The 26,965-nt window shown below is 42.5% G+C and overlaps 1 protein-coding gene across 1 annotated transcript; it reads left to right on the top strand.

Annotated features, from left to right (window-relative positions):
• Nucleotides 1-3,430: 3,430 nt before the first annotated feature.
• CKMT2 (creatine kinase, mitochondrial 2) lies at nucleotides 3,431-26,696 on the top strand. Its single transcript, XM_064176805.1, has 10 exons — nucleotides 3,431-3,503; nucleotides 6,386-6,558; nucleotides 9,632-9,830; nucleotides 11,015-11,110; nucleotides 12,980-13,201; nucleotides 15,557-15,642; nucleotides 18,105-18,228; nucleotides 21,298-21,432; nucleotides 21,763-21,888; nucleotides 26,505-26,696. The coding sequence occupies exons 2-10, from the start codon at nucleotides 6,407-6,409 to the stop codon at nucleotides 26,622-26,624; spliced, it is 1,260 nt and encodes a 419-aa protein (XP_064032875.1). The 5' UTR covers nucleotides 3,431-3,503; nucleotides 6,386-6,406; the 3' UTR covers nucleotides 26,625-26,696.
• Nucleotides 26,697-26,965: the final 269 nt, after the last annotated feature.

Below are 26,965 nucleotides of genomic sequence, written 5' to 3' on the forward strand. Positions count from 1 at the left end.
ATAGAATCACTATGTTTGGAAAAGACCCTTAAGACCGTCAAGTCCAATCATCAAGTCAGCACTATCATGGCCATTAAACCATGTTCCAAACTGCCATGTTGACATATTTTTGAACACATCCAGGGATGGCAACTCCACCATCCTCCTGGGCAGCCTGTTCCAATGCCTGACCTCTCTTTCAGAGTGGTCTTTCAGAGACATATATCTGATGTTCGACCTAAACCTTCCCTGGTGCAACCTGAGGCCATTTCCTCTCATCCTATCACTTGTTACTTGAGAGAGAAGACCAACACCTAACTCACTGCAACCTCCTTTCAAGGTCTCTCTACAGCTTCCTCTTCTAGAGAACAAACCCCAATGTCCTCAGCCACATAAGACTTGCTCTCCAGACCCTTAACCATCTTCAAAAGCAGCCTTCTTACAATCAGGAGTGATATCTTTGAACCCTCACACCATGAATTCTAAGCATCCACTAAATAAAGTTATTAAGCTTTAGACGTCAAAAAAAAAAAAAAAAAAAGTTGTTGTGCCCCATATTGGCAAAACTGGACATCATCTGGATAGGTGAAGAACAGAAGTTCACTGAACTAAAATTCAGTGCAAGATTAGATGGTGCTAATTCTGTTTGTTACCAAAATAAAGTCCAAATTCAGCTTGTGATGTACTGAAAGAACTTGAAAGTTTCACAAAGTCAGTGCTGTCAATAAACCCTTTAGCAGAGGTGGGGAGGAAGTAGAAAACCATAAATTATAATTGGTAGTCATTTAAGAATATTTTCTCAGTACATTCAGAATCCCACAATACAGGAGAAAACTTCTCCGTTTATTAGGAAGTGTTTCATTGTTGAAATTTCATTTTTGAGACAAAATAATGTTTTTAAAATGGTGATAGGATTTAAGTAAGCCAGGTTCCTGCTGTTGCAGATAACTCCAGCACATAATCTTACCTGGAAGTGTAACTATGTCCATATCAGATACAGTTCCCTGTCCCCTGTACTCATGTAGGTCCCCAGGCCATGCTGAGGACTGCAGTCACTACTCCATACTTGCAGTTCAGAGAACTGTGTGACTCCCAAAAGGGGCCAGGACTTGGCATGCGATGACCATGGTGTGTGCTTCTAGTGACCTGCTGTGGTCCCAAGGGGACAACACAATTTCTGAACGCAAAAGCTATTTAGTAGATGCAGAAATGCTCTGGTGCTTCCATTTTGGAGACATGGTGCAACAATTACCAGAATCAGAGAAATATCCAGGTTGGAAAAGACCCTCAGGATCACCAAGTCAAACCTATAACCCTGCTCTATAAGATTCACCTTAAACCATATCCCTAAGCACCACATCCAAATGACCCTCCAAATGACCCTCAAACACATCCAGAGTCGGTGACTTAACCACCTCCCTGGGCAGTTCATTCCAGTGCCTGGCAACTCTCAATCTGTGAATTTTTTTTTCCTAATGTCCAACCTCAACCTACCCAGTCTCAGCTTGAGGCCATTCCCCCTTGTTCTATCACTAATTACCTGTGAGAAGAGACCAGCACTACCCTCTCCATGATGTCCCTTCAGGTCTCCCCTCAGCCTCCTCTGTTTCGAACTGAACAGCCCCAGTGCCCTCAGTTGCTCCTCATAAGATTCTCCAGGCCCTTCACCAGCTTCATTGCCCTCCTCTGGACCCACCTCAGCACCTCACCTTTCTAGTATCAGGAGAAAGTTAAGGAAACAAAATGGAGAGGGTTCAGGGGAGAGCTGAAGAGTGATTAATAAACTTCAAAGTATGATTTAAAAAATCAAGAAAAAAGATGGAGAGACATCAAAAGTGCTAGTTAGTAAGTGAAACAAATTATGAGCATTTCTGACAACATGACAAAAGTAATAACAAAGGCCAACAATTCAAACTGAAGCCAGACAAAGGTCTGAAACGTGATGTTTGTCATGTTTGTTTTTTTTTAAACTCACATTGACTAACCCTTGGAACTCCTTTATCTTTTGCAGACCACGGTCTTTCTCAATAGTTTTGAACGCAAGACAGATGCTTTCCTTATGTAGGAGTTTTTCTTCAAGCACCCCTGAACAGGGTCTTTTCAAGGGTCAAAATCGATAATCACAAAAGTCCTTTTGATCTTGAAAAATTATTCTTTCCCTTTCTCAGCTGCACTACATTAACGCCATAGGCATCCAGAAGAAAATGGATTTTCTATCACAATGAGCACAAGGGAAGACCCTTAGGAAACTCTTGTGAAAGAAAAGTGTGCACTTTCATTTTTTAGGCTGAGCAGTGGTTAAAATTTCCCAATAAAAGTGAAATCCTTGCAGTGGAGGCCTAATGGTAGACTGCAGTGAAACCTGAATCACAGCATGGTATTTCTGGTAAAGTGTTCTTAGAAAAACCTTAAGCCTTTAACAACACCTTTGGCTGGGATAATTACTTTTCTCTGAATCCACTGAGGTGGTGATGGCGCAAACTTACTGTTAGGGCAGGCTGACATTTTCTGTGGGAAAAAAATACAGCTGAATCTGTTAATCATTTGAGGTCAGATCTGACAAATGGCTTTGATGAGATTTTATTTTCTGTTAGTTTGAGACCATTCTATTCAGGCTCTTTCAAAACCTGATCTTTCCGAAATGTTCTGAAGTAATGCACTACTTGGAAATCATGCTATTTTTAGGGGTGGGGGAGCAAAAACAAACCAGTCTTGTCTCTTGTCAAATAACATGTCTTGCTCACAATACACTCTCATTACATAAAAAAACTGCTGAATTTGTACACCAGGTTTTGGTGCAAGTTTATTCCTGCTATTTTGATTTTATTATATGCTGTATACTTTTGACTGAACTACCTGTGCAGGCATGACATGGGCTCAGTTTGTGCCGCGTTATTATATGCATTTATATTCAGAACTATAGCCCACCCTTGTGGCAAGAGATGTTTACTGAATTTGGATTTACACCATGTTGATAAAGATTACATTCCCCTCTCCACAGCAGTCCACATGATGTTTTTCTTCTCACAAGAAATTCTAACTTTCATGTTCCTCTAGACACTTTGCATTTGACAGTCACAAATGATGGTCCCTGCGATGGCAATGCCACGCTGCAGTCAGAAGGTCCTACCTAAGGAGCAGAAGATCAGGCCCGCTGTCGTCTCCCAGTTCCTGCAGGCAGCAGCCGCGTGATGCTATGATTGATGCTTGTCAGGTCACCTTCTCAGCAGAGTCACCTTTTCTGCAGGAATGACTGGGTTTAAAAAGCTGAGGCGCTTACCGGTAAAGACAGAAACTGAACTTCTGCTTACAGAACTGCAAAGTTTGGGGAAGAAAATGTTAGAATGAGGAGTGCTGGGCTTCAGTTTTAAGAAGAGATGTGTAGTTAGACATTATTGTTTTCTTTAAAAGGAAAAGAGCTCATCTTACTCTGATTTTTTTTCCCCCCTTAGGTAGAACCTGCGCAGACTGTGGCATCTCCAGTGTTGGAGGCTCTTAAGAGCTGTTAAAGAAGCATCTGCCAGGTAAGGCAGAAACTGCCCTAGGCCCAGGGACACTTTCCTAATCTGTTGTGATCCAACAATGTAAGAATGTCCTGGAGGACAACGCATGGAGCCACAACAGAAGATAACATCACCAACAAGAAAAATGCTTGCTTGAAAGTGAAACTTGACAATGAAAGCAATTTTATGAGCACAAAATCTGCCTTTGGTCAGGTGTCTAAAAATCTTTCACAAATGCAGCAGTCCATTTATTGTCTCAGACCCTGAAAGAGATGCTGCCTCATCAGCGGGGGAAGGGACAACAAAACTGTTCATGCTGAGAGGGTCAGCTTTAGGGATTAAAGCCTGGCATGCACACTTGGTCAAAGACAGGCATAACTAAGAGTAAGAAGAGGGTACTCGGGCTCATTCACCACAAGTATCAAGGCACAACATCTCTGTATTTACCAGACCAGCCATGGCACACCACCGTTTGAGTTACCAAAGCAGTCTGCTCTTTTCATAATGTTCTCCTCTCCAGGTGCATCCTTCTCTTTTTTATTTTTTTTCTCCAAGTGGATAATTTCTCTTTAACCATCTTTTATTTTTGTTACAACTCTATAGTTCAGACACAGAAGTGTAGTTCAGCCTGAAAGTTAAAGATGCCAGGCCACCTTGAGCAGAAGGGTTGCTCTGCTCAGTGCTCAGAATCAGGTGCTCTCTCACCCAAGAGCTGTTGCAAGGGTAAAGCAAAGAACACAAGGACCACTGAACCAGTAGCCAAACAACCTTTAGCTTTTAACATCTTCAGCAAACAGATTTTGTCTCCCAAAGACATCAGAGCAGCTTCCTGAATCCCTCGGCCTCACCTCATGTGCTTCCCAGCTTCTCCAAGAGAAATGTATGCCAAGTGAAGATCACACTGTGCTTACCTTCCAGTCCTAGATCACAATATTGTGCTGGTCTGGAGAGTACCTTTCTGGCTGAGATTTTGCTTCCATCCATTGTGCATGGTTGACCATTGGAAAAGCCTTGAAAGTTAAAAAAAAACATGCAGCCAGTCAATAATAGCTGCTGTTGCATAGGATGGGACTTCCCCATCACATTGCATTAGTACCAGGAGTGGAGTTTATGTGAAAACAACAAACGCAGTACAGCCCTGCCAGCAGCTATGTGACATGGCTAAATATAATGACCTGTCTAAGGCTGTTAGCTTTACCTCTTAGGTTGTGGTAACACACTATTATCAAGAGATGCACAGCTCTAGTTATTTCTAAAGCACTGTAGTTATAATGTTGTGCCTCACACTTGTTTCTGAACACATATTGCACATGATTACACTAATTTAATCAGATCTATGGACCAGATTGGTCCCTCAAAGTGTCACAGGATTAGAAGCTCCCAAGAAGTCCAGCCTAGTGGAGATGCCGACAAATGCCTGGGGTTATTGAAGTCATAATGTCATCATTTGCAATGGGGTTTTTGATACAACTTCTAGTTTTCAGGACAGGATTTTGACTGCCAGCCAATTCGTTGCAGTAAATATGGCATCTGTGAAACAGAACTATAAATACATAGAGCTGCTGTGAAAATACTTGTATTATTTCTCAGACACTTAGGTATAACAACAGTACAGTTTTGAACAGATTAGTCATAAGCAAATATTTCCAGAGTGTAGGGTGGGGTTGTTATCCTGTGAAAAGGCACAAGAACCATCTGCTAAATATACAGAAAAGAAAGCAACGTAAGAACTTCTATCACAAACATCATATTTGATTTGATGTACAGTGAAACAATCTCCTACTGCATTTTGGGAAGGAGAAATCCTGTAGCAGTCATGAGAACCTGCCATCCAACTGTGACCTACAGAAACTCATAGATGGATGAGGGCTGCTGCCAGAGATAAGATAAGGCTACGGTCAGCAGTCTGCCTTCTGTCCCCAAACCAGTGTTAGCAAGTATTTCATTATGCTCCTGCGTGGTGCAACTCATTATTGAGAACCCAGATTATCTGAGGAAACCATGATGTATTCCTAATGGAGGGGGCAGTAGGGGGGAAATTGCCCTCTCTGTGTGATCCTTCCCCATTTCTGTTTTAGGGAAATTCCTCCAGTGGGGAAAAAAAAAAGCCATGACATTTTTGTCATTCAGTGAGCACTTTTCTCTGGAAAGGAGGTTAGATAAATGTATATTGCATTTCAAAAGCATGGAGAAGACAGAATAACAAAAGTTGGGTATAAAATGGTTTAAATAAGACTCAAGACATGAAACAAATTACTCTCGAACTTTTTACACATCTCTGTCTCGTGTGTGACTAAAGTACAAAGTTGCTACTTTAGAACAGAAAACCATACAAGCAGATGAGATCTTTCTTACCAAGCGAGAAGGTATGGAAGAAACATTTCATTTGTCTTTAGAGAGAAGTGCAAAAGCAGACAAGTACAGGATTTGGGGCTAGCTGACCCTCACAATTTAAAAAAAAAAAAAAAAAAAAAAAGTAAAATTGGGAATTAGAATGTTTTGTTCACTGAAAATAAAACCAAACACTTCAAAGTGTTTAGTTTAACCTCTGAAAGAATGACAAAGAGACTGAATAAACAATTACATCTCTTAAAACTCTGGGGGGAAAAAAACAACAAAGCAAAACAAAAAAACACATACTCCCAAACAAACAAACAAACCCCCCCAAAGAACAACAACAACAGAGATCTGATGTATTCCAGACAAGATCATAGTAAAATTAAGTAGAAAAAAAACCCAAACATGTAAATGCTAACCATTTTTCTAAAAACACTATATAAGTACAGATTGATGATAAAAATATATTTCTTCTCTTCCAAAGCTACCCTTTAAAGTGAGGTTTTACTTGTCGTTTACACTGCCGGAGGGCTTCTGGGTTGACACTGGGCTGTCTTCTCTTCCAGGCATTGCATACTCTGAGAGGAATGGCTAGCACCTTCTCTCGTCTCCTGGCTGGCCGTGCGACCACTGCACTCTTTGCAGCTGCAGGCACAGGGGTGCTAACCACTGGGTACTTCCTCAGCCAGCAAAATGTGAAGGCTGCTGTTCATGAGAAAAGGAAACTCTTCCCTCCGAGGTAAGGACTTGGGGTTAGGTAGAAAGCCCTGTTAACTATGCCAGGAGCAATCTTTAACTCTTTGGAGGAAGAAGATCCCTACCAAAGTTGCAGAGTCCACATGTAGCCATGCTGTCTGTATCTGCCCATGGGCTGGCCGAGCTGAAAACCAGCACCCTTTGCTAATCACCCCAGTTTTTGGTAGCACTAACAAATGGCCTTCAAGACCAAGAAGCAGGGATGTGTGACTTACAGAAAATGAGTATTATCAGGAAACAACTTCACTTTGTTCAGGTAAAATATTTATGCTACAAAAATCATACATATTCAGTACAGGGGTAGGGTTATTACAGTTAGTTCTGGGAATAGGTGGAGTTTTTACAATCAGTTCCTGGAACTCATTTCCATAATGTCCACCTCTTTAGGCATGCTCATTGCCAGCTGGTGGTCACCTTTTGGGGTCTTTGGGAGGAAGGTCGAAGTCTTCCTCACTCTGACTTCTCTACCTTTCATCCACCTGACATGCCTTGTGGGTCACATTCTTGGCAATGTTCTCATCTTTGAATACAGTATTCTTCTTCTCCATGTTTCAAGACCCTCTCAAGCTTAACCCACTTCCTTTGTGCTCACCTGATTGCTGATGCTTTATATTGGTGCTCACATAGTTAATGATTTAAGTAGGTTTCTACACTTTATGTTCTCTACCTCTTTTTCCATATTATGTGAGATAGTATCAATACTCAAAAAAGAAACCCATTGCTGAACAGTGACAAGTCTAGACATGGTCAAAATTTTAGGCAGAGCACTGTATTAGCCCTTACCTAACTCATCAGCTATGAAATGCTCTGCACCTCATTGTATTGGACTGGATGACTGCACAAACACCACCATCAGGTACCATGAAAACATTTTTGTTATGCAAGTGCTAAAGAAATCTCCTATACAACTCCTGCACTTGACATATTCCTAATTCTGTTACAAAGTGGCTGGCTGATGATTAGAAACTAACTATAGGCCTTCTTTTCTGTAGGTTGACCTAGCTGGCCATACTTGTGAAAAACAATTCGCATCAGGCTCTGACAGAAGCTTTGTTTTTTTTTAAGTAAGGCATACTAGCCTAAAACACATTCTTACAGAAATAACAGGGCTGTGCTTTAGCAAATCAATACCAGTTACATGGTTAGATGTGGTCTGACTCAGTTGCTAAAACACAACATCTTTTCTCTCCCTGGCCTAGTACACCATGCAGCTTTTTGTCAATAATAGTGCCATTAAAGCATACCCAGATACTGTAGAAGAATGAGCTTCCCAGCCAACATTGATCAGAGAGTCCCACTGACATTCATGTAGCTGTGAGAGCACCTAGGCTTCAAATTAGAGGAAACGTCTTCAGTTAAATTTAATTACCTTCCTACTTAAACAAAACAATGTCAGGTTGATTTTATTTCTGAATAGGAGTGTCTCAGCAGAGTTCTCATCAGGCTTAGTTCACTTCCAGAGCTGATCTGGATTCATTTTCTGATAGCCCCAAGTAGCAGGAAGCTGCAATTGTCTATTGATGTGGTGTGCAATAGGGGGTACTTTCAGTGCTCTGAATATTCCTTCCTTTCTAAAACTCAACACAATAATTAAACCAATGTCCAGATGAGTCATGGGCCCACTGAGCTAGGAACAGTTCACCTTAGTGTTTCCAATCAAGGTCGAGATCTAAGTTAGTATCAACTTGAGAAATCTTAGCAGCTTGGTCTGCCTGCTGGTTGTGGTGATGTTCCCAAATTATCTGTGCTTTGGTTTGGTTGCTGCAAAATCATCCCTGCCTGTAACCCTGAATTTGTCTGAGAAGAAAGTAATTGTTGTTGATTTCCACTCGTACACTGTTTCTGAGACACTGAGCTGTGTGATTTTGAGACAGAAATTTTTCTAGTTCTTACAGGCACTGCATTTGAATTTTTCACACAGAATATTGAAAGTATTATAAAATCAAAAATTATAAGAGCCAGGATGACACACACTGGACATGCCACAATTTTTTTTTACTAAAAATCTTTACAAGGATTTGGCATCTCAGTTTGGGGGTAAATTACCCTCATAAGGGCTGTAGATAAAGCAGTATTTTGATTGCTTGTAATATTATTGACCAATACCCCTGTAATGTTACTGGTAAGATTTTCAGTGACATTAAAACCAACATAACCAAGAATGAAATCACTCCAGGACCAGAAAACATCTGTAACTTTAGCTTTAGCCTTCGTATAAGCTAGATTAAGAAAGTAAGCAACAATTTGAGCTTTTATCCAATTAAATGCCAAAAAACATAACCCCGACCAGATTAGAGCTCCAACCAAGTACAATAGCTGCTTTATTAGCTTCATTCTGATTCCCAGAGTTAATTAACAGTCACTCACATGAATTTGCCCCACGTTGGGCATCAAATAAAAGTTGTGGTGGTTTGGCTGTTATGTGCCCCCCCACATTTCAGAAAGAACCCCAGCTAACTCAGCCGGACCCTGGGAATATAAATGAAGCTATTTATTTACAGCTAGCACAATATACAAGCAGCTATTTACAGTATATATAGTTATATACAGAAATATACAAAGTAAAAATAATACAGAAGCACAACTCCCCTCCCAGAAACCTGAGTCCCCAGGAGGGGCTCTCAACCACCCCTACACCTTCCCCCTGCCTCTCTCAGCCTTACCCCAGTCCTAGGAAGAAAAGAGATTCAGCCAAGAGGTTAAGGAGCAAGGTTAGTGGCAGCGAGGTTAGGGAGATGTAGCTCAGTCTGAAGCCAGAAGCAGAGTGAGAAAATGGTGAAAAGTGTTATCTAATGTTTACTTTCTTGTTCCCATACCTCTCAGAGAGACTGTGAGGGAAGGAGACATCACCATCATTTTCCTTTCACAGCCAATTATCTACTTTCTCTCACCAAAACGTTCTAGCCTGCTTCAAACTAGCACAACCAATAAATAAGTACACCTGTAACCATGTTTTGTGTTCTGTATCTCATGATCTCTCTAACAGCTTCAGAAACTAGCAAGGATTACTCTTCAGAGGTGACCTATTAATTGCTTGGTATTCTTCTTCTCTTCAGTGCAGACTATCCTGATCTCCGCAAACATAACAACTGCATGGCTGAGTGCCTCACACCAGCCATTTACTCCCGGCTGAGGGACAAGATGACTCCCAATGGCTACACCCTGGATCAGTGCATCCAAACCGGGGTTGACAATCCTGGCCACCCTTTCATTAAAACTGTAGGCATGGTGGCAGGCGATGAAGAATCCTATGAGGTAGGACATTTCCACAATACAGTTGTATCTGGTATAGTTTTCATGGTGCCATTCATGACAGCTCATTAGATGAAGACAGGTGTCCAGGAGAGTATGTCCTCCTAGGATAAATTGTAATCCAGGCAGTAACTAAGAGGTAGGACATGTGAATAAAGATGGTATTTTCCTACTCTTCTACATTAGGAAATCCATGAACATGAGGTGTTACCACAGGAGCCCTCTCTCTGCTGCCATTCGAGTTAATAAAATGTACCTGCTTGGGAATAGCTGCTACCTGCCTCCAGCAGCTGCCCTCCTTCCTACAACTAATCTTAGTTTATGGCAAAAGCATGCAACTCTGAGAGACACAAAATAAAGGTAATGTGGAAATTACATTATGGAACAGCAGAGACACAAGTAAAACAAAAGTGCCTTCTGGGAAGTGCCAGACATCGTTAAGGCACAGCTTTTGGATTTTGATGAAAACTGGACAGACAGTATTAGGGGGACAGGTTGATTTAACCATGAAACAAGGAGAAGAGAGAAAAAGAAAATAATTATTTGTATTGATCTCTGTGTTCTGCTTCCTTTAGTCTCCCTACAATGGTACCTATTATTACACAGTCTCCTAACAGTATGCCAAATACTGGGCTGCTGAGGATGCAATGGGACATCTGAAATTCTGGACTACCAACTCCTGTGGTTCAGTTTACTCATTTAGGTGTACTACTGCCACTGCTCCTCATCTGCATGAAGGTGTGGTTGTGATTTGTGTTGACACACCTGAGCCAAATGGCTCTAACAAGGACTAGTAACCCATGACAGTGAAGACACAGAGATACTCTAAAACCAAGAAGCAAGCTGCCAGGGGACACTGTGTGTTCTGGTTAGTAATACATCCTGAAACTCAGTCTGGCTGCCACCATACCAAGTACCTGTCTGTGTTAACTAGAGTAAGCTTATAACTTGAGTAAAATGCAATTACAGCTTCTTTTTGTTGTGAAGACGAGCAACTGCTACAGAGCATTGTCTAAGTCAGAAGCATCTCCTCCTTTCATATTTAACCCTGTGTGCACTTGTAAAAACTCCCTTTATGTCGGTCACCCAGGAGCCTGTGACATGGGACTCCTCCTGTGGCTGAAGTTGGCGCACTGAGGTGTTCCTATGATGCTGCAGTCTCTTTCTAGATTCTCTTGACTCCATAGGTCTTTGCTGAAATTTTTGACCCTGTCATTAAAGCAAGACATAATGGCTATGATCCACGGACAATGAAGCATCACACGGACCTGGATGCATCCAAGGTAGGATTGAAATAAAATAGTGAGACAATAAAGACTCAGGGCTGCTTCTTACAGCGATGATATTGTATGCAATAGTACTTTTCTTTTTTCCTGATCCATCTCTAGGAACACTAATTTTAGAGTTAAGGAAACTGGGATGCCACTCGTGGCCCCATCAGCAAGACAGCTGCATTTTTGCCTTGCTGCTAGCAGGAGCATCAGTCCCAAATGTGGTGAGCATTTGGAACACAGTCCCACTTGGCACTCTGGGGTTTTTATGAGCTTATAGATAGGCATCTAAGGGTTTGAATAAAAGAAGAGGTTGATTTCAATATGCTCACATACATGTGATCAAACCTTGTCTACCACTTAATACAGTTCAAATACACAGTATAGTACCTTTCTAGGCTTTCCTCTTTCAGAGGATCTTTCCTAATCTGGCCCCTTGCCCCTTCCCATAAATTATTTCTGAAAGCCATGCAATTTCCTTCATGTTATGGGGCCCTGAAGGATCAGCTGGGCAGTCTGCAACATTAATTCAGTCATATAACCATAGAATCATTAAAATTGAAAAAGATCTCTAATATCATTAAGCCCAACCATCAACCCAGAACTACCATGCTCACTCAACCCTGTCCTGAAGTCCCATGACCACGTGTTTTTTTAACATCTCCAAGGGTGATGACACTGCCACCTTCAAGGGCAGCCTGTTCCAATGCCTGACCTCTCTCTCAGTACAGAAAATTTTCACTGGCACAACTTGAGACAATTTCTTCCCATCCTGTTGTGCGTTACTCAGGAGAAGAGATGAACACTCACTACAACCTCCTTTGGGGCAGTCATAGAGAGGAATGTGGTCTTCCCTCAGCCTTCTCTTCTCCACATTAAACAATCCTAGCTCACTCAGCCACTCTTGTTCTCCAGACTCTTCACCAGCTTCATTGATCTTTTATTGACACTTTCTAGCACCTCAATGTGCTTCTTCAAGTGAGGGGCCCAAAACTGAGCACAGAAGTCAAGCTGTGGCCTCACCAGTGCTGAGTGCAGAGGCACCATCACTTCCCTGCTCCTGCTGGCCACACTGTTACTGATAAAGGCCAGGATGTCGTTGCCCTTCTTTGTTGCAGGAGCACACTGCTGGCTCATGTTCAGAGAGCTGTCAAACAGCACCCACAGGGCTTCTTCTGCTGGACAGATTTCCAACCACTCTGCCCCAGACCTGTAGTATTGCCTCGGTTTGTTGTGACCCAAGTGCAGGACCCTGAATTTGGCCTTCACACAACTGACCTCAGCCCATCAATCCAGCCTGTCCACATCTCTCTGCAGAGCCCTCCTACCTTCATGCACATCAATATTCCCACTCATTTTGGTGTCATCTGCAAACTTACTGAAGGAGAACTCAACCCTCTCATCCAGATCACTGATAAAGATATCAAACAAAACTAGTCCCAGTACTAAGCCCTGGGGAATTTTTCTTGTGGCCAGATACCAGCTGAAATTAACTCTCTGAGCCCAGCCATCAAGCCAATTCTTGACCTAGTGAAGATCACAGCTGTCTAACGCATGAGCCACCAGCTTCTGAAGCCCAGGTAGATAAGCTCCACAGGCCTTCCTTCACCCACTAGGTGGCTCGCCTGGTCACATGAGGATACTAGGCTGGTCAAGGGGCCAGTCAGGCTGTCTGGCGCTGATTCCCCTGCAAAGGCAGACATTCTGAAAAGAAACAGGTCCCTGAAAAACGCCTTCTGGCATCTGAGGGACTCCTGGTATCCCGAATGTCTGCAGGTTAGGAAGATGCCCCTCTCTTTGGACAAGGTGACCTGGATGTTTTTAATGGTGGACAGCACAACGGGGGGCTGTGTGTGAACTGATAAATCATTCTCCCCTCAGATCACCCACGGTCAGTTTGATGAGCGCTATGTCCTCTCATCCCGGGTGCGGACGGGCCGCAGCATCCGGGGCCTCAGCCTTCCTCCTGCCTGCTCCAGGGCAGAGCGGAGAGAGGTGGAGAACGTTGTGGTCACTGCACTTGCCGGGCTGAAGGGAGAACTCTCTGGAAAATACTACAGCTTAACCACTATGACCGAGAGGGAGCAGCAGCAGCTTATTGATGTAAGTATAGCTCCAGTGCTGACATGAACTTCATTTACTCTCATTTACGTTAATCTTTGTCTTCACTCAGGATACCCGCTTTCCTGTGTAGCTAAGGAGGATAACCACAGCACTAACCCAGTAGGTAATGGCTTGCCAATATTTTTAATGTAATGGCAAATCAGCCACCATCTATATTTGTCTAAGCACACAACTGTGCAGGTCCAAAATGTGGAGTTACATTTCAGACCGCAAGCTCGGTGTCAAATCAAATACACACAGCTGCTGCCATCTCTCTGGACAAATACCAACGTAAATTCAGGACTTACCCTTGGTCATTTCCTTCATATAAGAGTTATATTTTCTATATTAATGAGCATTCTAACTAGAAATATTGCATTGAGGTTGGCATTATGGAGGACTTTGGCTGTAACTTCTTTATGTTAAATCTACACTAACTCTAATTTCCTCAGAATGGCTGTAGCCAGATGCATCCGAGTGACCTCTCCCTAGTCCTGTTGTGTCTAGGGACTTGAGGTATCAGGCCCACAACAAGAGTTTTCATGTCATATGGAAGGAAACACAAGGATTTTCACCACGTTAAACGAACCTTGACTGTGCACTTTAAAAGTTGTATTCTGTTAGCTATATTCATGGCACATTAGTCCCTAACTTTAACCAAAAGGGAGGTGATGAAGTAACATCGCTATTTATAATCCTGGAACGAGGTGTCACAATCTGGATTAACCTGGAGTTAAGAATTTATGTAAGGTCAGTAAATTTTCTAATTGAATGTCCTTGGTAATACATTTATTGACAAGATGTTGATGACCTGTTGTCATCAGCTTTTATTTCATTGCCTTTTTCAGCAGGAGAGTGCTCCTCAGAAAGCAGAGATCGAAATAGGAGTGTGATGAATACAATTCCTTCATGGTTTAAGGCTAAGTCTTTTGGAAGGGGAATAGGTTTCACTGATTCAGCATTTTACCTTGGGGACTGGGGGAGGTTGGGTGGAGGGAGGTGCCTTTTTCTTTTTCAAATGATAATACTTATTTATAGAAAGCAGGGCACCAAATGTTATAACCTCAGATTCTATCTTTATTTGAAATCACTGCTTGCCTCTTCTTTTACTACTTTAAATCTCTATGGTATCAGGCTTTCTGCCAGCCTTTAATAAACACCATTTGATCTCAGTAAGATCAAATCAGTGCTAGCTAAATGGCATTCAGCACAGAAGGCATTTGGCCCTTTGCAGATCTGGGCCATGTGCACATAATGGAATCTAATATCGCTCTGTTGTTTTCTTGCAAAAAGAGGCATCTTTATTTCAAGCAGAAATGTCAAGAGGAGCAAGCTGATGAAGGAAATGTGTCCCTGCAATGAGCAAAGACCTGTTCTTCCTTCATAGTTGGAGTTCTGGCTCCACTGTGTGCATCACAGGCTACTCAAAGGCAAACCCCCAAAATTCTACACCAATGAGAAAATAAAGTAGAGCATATCAGCTTGTCTACCATGTCATGTTTATTTAGGGTAGAATGCCTCAGAATTCTTAATTAAATCCTAGATGTAAAAAAATAGCTAACATCCCATCCCAGACCCCCACATAACAGTTCATATGGCAGTTTTCGAGGAATTAAGAACTAACCTTTTTTTTTTTCAGCACACACATGAGAATAAAATTATGTGGTTTAGGAAAAAAAAAAAAGCTTCCATTAGAAAAAAGAAAATAATCTGGAATGTGGGCACTTTGGTCACACAGCAAGTGCTAAACTTATCCATTTATTAAATCAGAAATAGCATCTCTGTTAAGAAACAGAACAATTCTGTATTTCCAAAAGGTCAAGCTTTGCAGTGATTTAATTCCTACCTTGACTTCATGCTCAGAATAAATTGCTAAATCTCTGTACTGGAGAAATATCTTCTCAGGACTAGCACTTTTTTCTTCTTCTTCTTCTTTCCCCCTTCCCCCGTAGTCTTTAAGAACCTCTTGCCTCCTGCAACCTTGAAATATGCCTGTATGCAGGAAATATTTTCTGTGCTAACGCTCCAAGACAGCTTTTGGGACATGTGTGTGATATTAGGCCCTCATTTCCCAATTGTCCCTATATTTGAAAAACAAAACCAAACAAAACAAATGGCAAAATATGGTCACGTTGCCAATGCTGTCAGAACATGCAAGAGGGAAGAGAACCAATTGGCTAAAATGGTTTTTAGGAGGACCTAGATTCACAAGCTGTACTATGTTATTTACTTGTATTTTGATTGCCTTCGCATAAAATGTATTAAAGGGTGCTATACTGCTTACTTGAATAAACTTGAATTTTGCTTTGTTTTCTCTCTCTTTCTCCCTCCCCTTGGCCCCATTTTGGTGTCCAGGATCATTTTCTCTTTGATAAGCCAGTGTCCCCTTTGCTAACATGTGCAGGGATGGCACGTGACTGGCCAGATGCCAGAGGAATTTGGTATGTGACACACAGAAGCTTGAGTTGCATTTTAAAGATTGAGTTACAAACCTCCTTACCTGTCCTAACCTTGCAGTCAATCTGTCCATACTCACAGCATGTTTGCTTTGCTTTTTAAAAATGTATTTTTCTTGCTTAATTTAATAAAACAAACAAACAAACTATTTCCAGTAATGAACAGTAGAATGAGTAAGATCTTTATATCCAAGAAGCCATCCACACAACACAGCATCACAGATATGGCTCTTTGGGGTTATGTCTCCATTTTTTTTTCTATTTCTAGGAAAAACAATCATTTGAGAAGGAGCCCATGAGTAGTTGGCAGAGCTTAGGGTTACAAAAGCAGCTCTAATAACAGATTGCAGCTATGCTGTCAGCTAGGAACCATCAACTATATGACTGCAGGACACCACATTGCAAATCACTGTGCCCTCCCTCACTGTCAGGAGATAGACTGTTAAGTTTAATTCCCAGAGCTAAAACTGACCATTTCTGTCTGAATGAACTGGACAAAAAGGAGATACAAATATTGAATTCTCTATTTCTATGTCTGATTCTACTTTCACAACACATTTGACATACTTTGTACTCAAATGTTATATTTTCTGTGGAAAGAGATAATAGCTCTGTGACCAGTGCATACACCCACTAGCAGAGAATGGAGGCAGCTATGCAGTGCACAGCATCTGCATCCATCCAGCTATTCTTCTAGGCATTACCAGATGCTTTAATTCTGAAAATCCAGACTAAAAATGATTCTGAGGAATCACCTAGTCCATGTCCTTGCCTCAGGCAGGTTATGGACTTTCAAAGAGGAGGGGACTTCATGTGGAAAAAAAACCTGCCAACCACTCCCCAGGCAGTGTCTGACAATGCTGGCTCATGTCAGTACTTCTGTGATGAGCTAAGCCTGATTTCTGTCAGGGAGCAAGTGCTGTAAAACCTGATCACCCATGAAACCTGATGACCTGTTGGAAAATTGTGAGGATTCTATTATCTCAGCAAGCTTCAGATTAGATCCCTGGTCCCCATCTAAACCTGAGAAAGAGGAAACAGATAAAGCTGAGGCATCCATTTCATTATCTCTAAAAGCAAACAAGCACCCACAATAAAATCACTTCATTACTAGCCAGGGATTTCCTGAATAAATCAGACCTTTTTTTTTTTAATTGTTTTCCACATGAAATATCAGGCAGATTGGAAAAAAAAATATAGCATGACTTAAGTAAGCTGTGTTTGGAAAACCTGCTTTTCTCTTGCAAGAAATGAAAATAAAGTGCACATTCCAGAAATCATTTTGCTTATAATGACTCCTATCTCATCCTTGCTATGGGCTGCAGGTCCATTCCCACAGACCTTACTGGCAGCAGTGGCACAATTTAAATGCACTCAACATGGCCTTCCTCTACGTTCCTTAAAGTAGCATGGACACTTAGTTACTTAAATGTGGTGCCCAGTCCAGCTAACCCCAAAGTATTTGGAAAAGCCTCCCTTGAACACTTGTCTGTGACTGAAGAGGTAGCAGACCTCAGCTGACTGTAACGTCAGGGTGCAGGATGTTTATGGCTGATTGGTAGCACATTGGAAAATTCTAAGTACGAAAAAAAAAGAGAGGAGACACAGTAAGAAACTAGCTGTAAGTCAGGCTTGTCAGGGAACTTAAACATTTGGATTCATTGTGTTTCAAACCTGGTAATACCACACTATTTGTATGAATCAGTCTGAACCCTTTTATATGCTGTGAAAGACTGTAGCAGAAGACAGAGCAAGTGAAGAAAAAGTCAGGAAAAGTGACCTCAGGTTTGACCCAGTACTTAATAAATCTAGCCACAACTGATCTGTATGAAGGAAGTGTGGGTATCTTCAAGCATTTTTACCTTGACTGACAAGGCAGCATTGCTAATGTGTTGTCTGGAAGCAATGTGCGGCTGCTGTCCTCAGACGTGTAACTTGACTGACATGACTGATGTGGTAATTCAGTGCTACTAAGCAATATAGAGGGCACTGGGATTTGATTTAGGGGAGACATAAAGACATATTGCTCAGCCCCCAGCAGCATGTAAAGGTTAGAGCTTTTTCCCTAGCTGCATAGTTTCCTTAAATCAATAAAAACCTGTCCCCAGTGACACAGGATGCAGAGCTCGGCTTCTCCCTTTGTTGCACCTCCCAGCTCTGCTCATACTAGAGAAGAACATGGTTTTTTTTCTTGCTCAGCATCACAGCAGCATGATGACATTAAAAAAAAAAAAAAAAGCCTTCTTTTTGTGCCTGTGAAACCCATGTGATGTCATTGGAATGGGGGACTCAAACGTGGAAGCATCTCAGATCTCTGACTCTGCAGAACAATGTTTTTCTGCCACACTTAACCTCCCACAGCCCTGAAAGATAAAACTAAGGATATAGTGAATCATTTCTCAACACTTCTCTTTTAAAAGATACTCTTTAATTCTCCTCTTAACTAGGCATAACCATGACAAGACGTTTCTCATTTGGATTAATGAGGAGGACCACACCAGGGTCATCTCCATGGAGAAGGGTGGCAACATGAAACGGGTGTTTGAAAGATTTTGCCGTGGTTTACTAGAGGTACTGTCTCAATTATTTTATTGTTCCTGCTTGTTTATTGTCAGCACTGCTTATTGTGGTCCATACTGAACTGACATCTCTGGCAGCAACAAAGTTAAGTGACACCAGCACACATAGCAGCCCACACTAATGCCGTTAAAGAAGGAAACATGGGCAAACTGATAGCTGAGTTGTAGGGGGAAATAAATAAAATGTCCCTCTACCTTTGCCATTAAAATCTTAAGTGCAAACTGGCTAAAGAAATACTTTAGCCTGGAGAAGAGGAGGCTCAGGGGTGATCTTATTACTGTCTACAACTACCTGAAGGGACATTGTAGCCAGGTGGGGGGTGGCCTCTTCTCCCAGGCAACCAGCAAAAGAACAAGGAGACACAGTCTCAAGTTGTGCTGGGGGAAGTATAGGCTGGATGTTAGGAGGAAGTTCTTGCCAGAGAGAGTGATTGGCATTGGAATGGGCTGCCCAGGGAGGTGGTGGAGGCACCATCCCTGGGGGTGTTCAAGAAAAGACTGGATGAGGCACTTAGTGCCATGGTCTAGTTGACTGGCTAGGGCTGGGTGCTAGGTTGGACTGGATGATCTTGGAGGTCTCTTCCAACCTGGTTGATTCTATGATTCTATGATTCTCTTCCTTTTTTTTTTTTTTTTTTTTTTTTTTTTTTTTTTTCCATTTTATGCCTGTGGGAATTCATACACCAAGCATTTTATTTGGATTGCTGGACTTTTGTGAATGAAGAATTTATCTGGCCCCAGTCTCCCACTTCTCATCCCTCATGCTGGGATGGGAGCTTAGGACCCCTAGGTTCACTGCCACTTCTAGAGAGAATGAGTTTTGTGATAAAAATGCCCAGAACTGATAGCTGGAATGCTGGGATTTTATTCTGCTCTAGATATTCACAAAGAACAGAAAAAAAGTCTTCATGCAGTGGCATGTTGGTTAAAAGAGTTTTATCTAGACAATTCAGGTATGGCTGCAAGCTGGCCTCAGACCAGTGCAGCCCTCTGTACAGAAAAAGTTGTTTTAAAACAGGAAGAGGACTTTACTGTGTCCCACAGGCAACACAGCAAGATGCAGTAGGACAGCTGACATGGTCAAAACACTATTTTCCATTGCTCTTGTCCACATTATTTCTGGTCAAATTACCATAAAAAGTGAAATCCTTGAGGTTAAACTATGTAAAACTGGAAATGGCTTGAAATTCTTTCCCAGATTGTAAGAATATTAATGCTGCATAAAATAATTATTTCTCCCCATTCAAATCTTTGGCACAGTCACTTCATCCAAACAGCACTTTGGATGAAGGAACAGCATTGTCTCCATTGTGCTGCTTTTCTTCCTTGCTATGGAAAAGCAAACAGGGCAATGGAGCCAGTCTTGGACAACTTGTTTCATTTCCCTCACTTCGGCAGAAGAGCTTCTCTGGCTTTCTGGAGATAGCTCTGCCTAAAATAAAGTCCCAAGTAGCTGTAGAGCTGATACAGCTCTGAACCACTTCCACACCTCTTCAGAAAAGAAGAAAGCAAAGCCAATTATGAACAGTCTTTTGATTGTGGAAGCAGAGAAGTTCAGAGCATCTGCAGAGAAGCAGCAGCATCCCATGTGTTTGAGAATACAGACAAATGAAAGTCCCCAATGGATGCTTCTTTGGCATTAAGGTGGTTAACTGGGACTGGTTATGCTTCTGAGGTACACTCATGAGGCTGAGGAGTGTACAGAGTGGTGACCCCAGTAACATGTCTTGCATTGCTGTTCCCAGCTTTGCATCTGCTACTGTGCTTAGCTCACAGTGAACAGTGAACACACAGACCTGGCTGTAAGCAGTGGTCAAACAGCAGGCAGAAGAAGTGTTTGAGACAGGAAATCAGGTCTAGTATCCCACCACCAATTCTGGTATCCTTATACAGTATAGAAATGGTGAGTCCTCTATTCTGTATCCTTCTGCAGAAGTATTCATCTGTATTTGCAGAGGTCTTGTGAGCATGAGCTGGTTTATGTATCTGATTCTCCCCTGGAGGAGAAGAGAACTCAGCTGAAAATTGTATTTAATTGCAGAAGCCCAGGAGGTGTAAACAAATTAACAGTGTAGCAGCCTATTCAAAGGCCATCACACCTGTGTAATTTTCCTGGGGATGATAGTTTCAGTCACCTTTCAAATTCAGTCAGAGATCTACTAGTGAAAAGCATTACATACAAGCTACGTTGTCACATTATAATGGAAGTGTGGCTGTTAATATTAGGCATTTTTAGAAGTCAGATGTCCCCCTCCCTCAAGAGTTACCTTGAACTCAGCTTCAAAACTCAGCTTCATGGCTTTAGCCTATACCAAACCATGGTGACAGGGACCTTTGTGATTCTGTGAAAGTGAAGAAGAGTCTTCAAGCCAGTGGCTATGATAAAATGATTAAGAAATCATAGTAATATGTATTGGGGATCTTGATACCTGATGAGCACAAACATTTTTATCAGATCCAAACCAAACTGTACCTGGGTATAAATTTATGCAGCTTGATTGGTGTTAGTGAATCACAAAATCACAGAATATCACAGGTTGGACAGCACCTCCATGAGTTATTGAATCCCATCCCTCTGCCAAAGCAAGACCACCGAGGGCAAGACACACAGGAATGCATCCAGGTGGGTTTTGAAAGTCTCCAGAGAAGGAAACTTTGCAACCTCTCTAGGCAGCCTGTTCCAGTGCTCTGTCACCCTCACCATAAAGTGTCTCCTTGTGTTGACATGGAACCACCTGTGTTCCAGCTTGTACCCATTGTTCCTTGCCTTGTCACTGGGCACCACTGAAAAGAGACTATCACCTCCATCTTAACACCTGTCCTCATACTTACAGAGGTTGACCAGGTGCCCTCTCAGCCTTCTCAGCCTTCTCTTCTCAAGACTAAACACCCCCAGTTCACTCAGTCTTTCTCCACAGGAGAGATATTTAAGTCCTCCAATCATCTTTATAGCTTTCTGTTAGACTGTCTTAATATAAGACATTTGTATGATGCCTTTATCTTTTTTGCTGCTTTGTGTTTGTTCGGGCTCTTTATTTCTTTTTTTTTTTGGTCATCACAGGTGGAAAGATTAATTAAGGAACGTGGCTGGGAATTCATGTGGAATGAGCGTCTTGGGTACGTTCTGACCTGTCCTTCCAACTTGGGAACTGGCTTACGCGCTGGAGTCCACGTTAAGCTGCCCAAGCTTAGCAAGGTATGCAAGTCACTTAAAAGGCCAGTGACACAAGTCACCTCTTGTGATTTACAAAGGAACAAGAGAAAAACGACATCTTCTGCAACTGCACATTAGCATGATGTCTAACAAGGTCCCAGGGATAATGCATGACTAATTGAGCACACTTTTATTCTGTAACTATCATATTTATTATGGAAATTAATCTACCTAGCAGACAGCAGGCTGTAATCCAAGAACTGAGGAAACTATCCATCTCTGCCGGTCTTTTGAGAGATGCTATTAAGCTATGTATAACAGCACAACACACAGGGTGAAAGGGATTAAGCTCAAACCTGTTTATTCTGATAGGATCCCAGGTTTCCAAAAATCCTGGAGAATCTGCGTCTTCAGAAGCGTGGCACTGGTGGAGTAGACACAGCAGCGGTGGCAGATGTGTATGATATCTCCAACCTGGACCGCATGGGTCGCTCAGAGGTAACCTCTTCTGGTTTTCCCCCCTTGCTTTTTTAGCTCAGATCCAGGTTAATGTAAGACAATTTCCATCTGGTTAGGTCTGCTCTGCTGACCTCAGTGGATACATGAGTTACTTCTGATGAATCCAGTCCAACAGAAATGCTCACTCAAAGAAACATTACTGATGTGCATGTAGTGGTTGACAAATGTTCTTGTATGGCAATGCCCAACTAACCTTGAGCAAGTTATACAAATTGGATGTGCTTGCACTATGTGCTGAAGATTTCTGTTGAAAGCACATTGGTGCTGGAAAGGTTTGGCTTTGGTAACAGGCATCTCTCAGGACAATGCTTTTCAGCATTAGGCCTGCCTGCCTGCTAGTGCCCATCTAGCAGATTGGTGTCCATCGGTCTCCGTAGTGCTGCAACATGAGATAAGATATATTTGTATGTCATGCAGTGGGCACTGAGCTACAACATGCTGAGTGGTACCTGCTGCAGTGTCAGGGAAAGAAGCATGGATTGAGTCCTAATTCAGACAGAGAATCAGGCACTGATAGCAAGACTGGTTTAAGCTATTGTGTTCCTTTAGTATTCAGACTCATGCACCTTCTCCACAGTTAAGCAGCACAACAAGGCTAGTCCTTTCACTTCAAAATAATGGAGGAGGAGTTGGTGACATCTTCACATGTCTTGTGTAGCACTGCACAGAGGATGCCAGAGATCTAGGTTTAAACCAGGACAAAGATTTAACTGCCAGCTCTGAGTCCTCCCTGTAGAGCTGTTCACTATGATGAGATGGGTTCATCTCAGGCATCTGTTTAGAATGTCTTTCAGTCTGAATGAGCATTTTTCAAGCCAGAGTGGAAATGACCCTACAGCCTAGTGGTGCTGCTGCTCTCCTGGGACTCTCGAGTCCCAGACCTCAATCCAGTTTAATATTTAAGTGCTTTGTAAAGCAGAACAGCTGATAAGAGCAAACCTACTGGAGGATGGGGGAGAAACTGCCATGTCAAAGACCTGCAGCCTCCTTTCACCTGTTCAGCCTGAGCCAGACCCTTACTCCAGGTCACAGACTGTGAGCCCTGTGGCACCATTACAGTTTCCCTTTCCTTACTGAGATCAGGGCCAGGTTCATGTTTGGACACATCAAGAACAGAGACAAACACTTACCTTGCAAACCCCTGTAAGTCCAGTGATTTGAGTACTCTGCTAGTAGAAAGGAAATAGAGGTTCAAATTTCCTGTCAAAAATTACTTTTATCCCCCGGGGGAGCAGTAACCTCTTAGGTATGGTCAACTGGGTAGGCATTGGTGGAACTGATATCTTCTAAGGACCTTTTTCCTCCACTAGCAACGCAATACATGATTTGGGATCAGATGCCAACCTGCTTGAACATGCTAGGATTTGAAGGGCTGGCTACTTGCTCAAAGTTTTAATTACCTTGGGTGGTTTGCTGCATGTTAAGCCTTGATTGCAAAGAAAGGCAAGCTGTCAAGGTGTGTTTATCCAGAACAGCACAGCATTTAAAGGCTTTGGCAGCTTAGACAGGGATGTAGTTTGGTCTTGGTGTTGTAGACCAACACCTTACAACACCTTAGTTCAGCCTGATGCTTGGAGTATAGTTGGATCCAAACTGATCCCACAGCCAACTAGCTTCTTTCACTTGCTCACCTTGGGTGTCCCAGAGGTCAAGTGAGAGAGTCAAGTCAGGTCTTCTGTGTTTTCTAATTCAGACATGCCCTTGAATATCCTTACAGCCAAGGGACATTTGGACATATCAAAGTTTGATTTGGGCAGCTATGTTCCTTTGGATCTAAACTGAAATAGATAACACTGAAAACCTACTCTTTCCAAAACCAGTATATAACAAAAACAGTTATTAATACCTGAAACATCATCACATGGTCTTTGTGCCAACACTAATAATACAAAATACTGATAATACAAAAGGACAACACTGCATGATTAATTGATACAAGTTTGAATGACAGACAGCCTAAGCCTCCAATTTTTTGTTTGAAAGAAGTCTTCCATTGAAGTTAGTGCTACCTGGTACAGCAAGAATTCAAAGGATTAACCCAAGAGATAAAATACAATCCATATCTCAAAGATTTTTAAAACTAGATAAGACAAAGGCAAACTCAAGGGGATAGAAATGTTTTATTATAAGGATTTTTTTTTTTCATTGCATGGTAAAATAAATTCCATTTTGCAGTAAATGTGTTTGTAGAACCGAATTATCTTTCCAAAGGTGCAAGATAAAACTGTTTGTGTTTTCACTTTGTTCCAGTTACTGGTCAATACAAACTTGATACGAAATACCTTTTCTCCTGGAGGCTGCAAATTCAAACCTCTGATTTCCCAGCACAGCTGGTCTGTAAAAGGCAATAAAATAAACTGATAAGCCACTGAAATGCTTTACAGTATAAACAAATCCCTTGAAAATCAGCACTGTCACAATAAAGAAACAACAGGAGTTAGTCTTCACAGTCCATTTGAACAAGCTGTGATGGTTTGGGTGTTACCTGCCCCCACACACTTTGGAAATCACCCAGACTAGACTCAGTTGGCTCTGGAAATGGACTGAAGCTTTATGTTTACAGCTTAGCAGACTATACAAGCAGATATTTACAGTATATACAGTTATATACAGAAATATCACAGTATCACAGTATCATCAGGGTTGGAAGAGACCTCACAGATCATCAAGTCCAACCCTTTACCACAGAGCTCAAGGCTAGACCATGGCACCAAGTGCCACGTCCAACCTTGCCTTGAACAGCCCCAGGGACGGCGACTCCACCACCTCCCCGGGCAGCCCATTCCAGTGTCCAATGACTCTCTCAGTGAAGAACTTTCTCCTCACCTCGAGCCGAAATTTCCCCTGGCGCAGCCTGAGGCTGTGTCCTCTCGTTCTGGTGCTGGCCACCTGAGAGAAGAGAGCAACCTCCCCCTGGCCACAACCACCCTTCAGGTAGTTGTAGACAGCAATAAGGTCACCCCTGAGCCTCCTCTTCTCCAGGCTAAACAATCCCAGCTCCCTCAGCCTCTCCTCGTAGGGCTGTGCTCAAGGCCTCTCACCAGCCTCGTCACCCTTCTCTGGACACGCTCAAAAAGGTAATACAGAAACACAACTCCCCTCCCAGAAACCTGAGTCCCCAGGAGGGGCTCCCAACTGCCCTTCCACCTTCTCCCACTCCTTTTCAACCTTACCCCAGTCCCAAGGAAGAATGGAGGTTTGACCAGGGGATTAGGAAGCAAAGCAGATTAATCAGAGAAATGGCAGAGTGGCAAGAGAAGAAATGCAGCTTGGAGGTCCCCAGCAGAAGTGTATTATCTATGTTTGGATTCTTGTTCTTATATCTCTCAGCAAGCCTATGAGTGAGGTAGACATAATTCTGCTTCCCTTTCACAGCCTGTAATCTAGTTCTTCTCACCAAAACATTCTAGCTAGGTTCAAATTAGCACACAAGCCAGTCGTTAAAGCTTGCTAATGAACCTTTTCATGGAGATTAAGAAAATAAGTGCCATGGCTTGTTAGCTAACAACAGCTCAGAACTGTGGTCCTCACATGCCACTACCTACAAAAAAGGTCTGCTGAGGACAAAGCACCTTGTACTCCTCACCTGGGCCACTACTCCTTGCATCTGGAGCTAATCCCACCCCTGCCTGTGTAAATCACGAGCTGAAAACGAAGGAGTCATAGATGATGGAAAGCCAGCACAAGTTTAGAGTGTCCTTGCTTCAGAGATGAGGGTCCTAGGCCTGGCAAAACTGCCTCAGCAAAGCCAGAACACTTGGTAGAATGAGTCAGACATCCTTCCCCACAGCAGGGTTCATGGTCAGCTGTTGGGGAACACATGGTCCAGAGCTATGCCTGTGAAGAAGTACAAGTCTGGTTTGACAGGTTTTCTCAGGCAGTGTAAATGGCTCCAGCTAAACTGCTAAGTCCTGCCGTCCTTCCAGTCTTAGCCGTGTGAAGGCTTCCTATCCACACTTCCAGAAGCATTCAGGGCCAGCCTGAATTAAGGCAATCAGCCTCTGTCCTCTCCTTTTACCACTGTCCCAGTTGGTTCCCTTCTGACTCTGCGCTTCTGGAAGCATAGAGGTGGTACAGGCTCAAATACTGGAAAGATACAGCAAGGGCAGCTTCAGCAGGAATTGGCTGTTGATGCTGAACACTCAGAACACTGCTGTTTTGGTTTCTTCATTCTCATTGAATGTGAGGAACACAACAGACAGGCCTCCTGGCTGTACCAGGCATTACCTCTCAGCAAATATTTGAGATAAATCACAGTGGACACCTTTGAAATAGATCTCTCAAGTCATACCTTAAAGATTTATACAAGAGTTTTTGTTTGTTTGCTTTGTTCCTATAGGAATACAAGTAGGAGTAGAATTCTGTGGAAATAACTTTATAATCCTATTTGAAAATCGCTGTTGCTGATGGTCCAAACTCAGGGAAAAAAGGAGAACAGAACTACTGTGGCTTTCCACTGGACCAGCATGACCTGTACTCCCTCTGACACAGGCTGTGCAGTCCCTATGCCAGGATCTGCTGTCACTGCAGCACAAGCAGATTTTCCTTTCCTGTGTTAAAGCTTCTGTTACTAATATTTCTTCTCCTTGCTGTAGGTGGAGCTAGTCCAGATTGTCATTGACGGAGTCAATTATCTAGTTGACTGCGAGAAGAAACTAGAAAGAGGTCAAGACATCAGAGTGCCACCACCATTGCCCCAGTTTGGCAGGAAGTGATCTTACTGCTACTGGTGGCAACTGATAGTAAATATGGTTGTCATTCTGATGGGATGGCACTTCTGTATATCTCTGTATAGATAGCTTGTGTAATAAAACACTACCTGATACCTGGTGTCTTCATGCAGCTTCACAAGCGTGCACCCCAAACAACCACTGTGGTATGCTCCTCAGTGGGGACTGCTTCCCTTTCTTTATTGGCTGGTGATAAGAAAAGTACTACCTCAGTGATGCAAAAAGCAGAAAACTCTAATTCTATCCTTTGTTTGCATGTCCAGGCAGTCAAAATCTGACAGCCCGAGTGGCAGGTACTGCAAAGTGCTCATTGCTTTTTTTACCAA

Source organism: Pogoniulus pusillus, chromosome Z (assembly GCF_015220805.1).
Source record: "Pogoniulus pusillus isolate bPogPus1 chromosome Z, bPogPus1.pri, whole genome shotgun sequence".
Taxonomy (NCBI): domain Eukaryota; kingdom Metazoa; phylum Chordata; class Aves; order Piciformes; family Lybiidae; genus Pogoniulus; species Pogoniulus pusillus.

Excerpts from the sequence above, each read along its gene's own strand:
- CKMT2 (XM_064176805.1), top strand. The coding sequence starts at position 6,407 with ATGGCTAGCACCTTCTCTCGTCTCCTGGCTGGCCGTGCGACCACTGCA. Across the intron at positions 11,111-12,979 it reads CGGACCTGGATGCATCCAAG|ATCACCCACGGTCAGTTTGA; the intron begins GTAGGATTGAAA and ends TTCTCCCCTCAG. Across the intron at positions 21,433-21,762 it reads AGCTGCCCAAGCTTAGCAAG|GATCCCAGGTTTCCAAAAAT; the intron begins GTATGCAAGTCA and ends TTATTCTGATAG.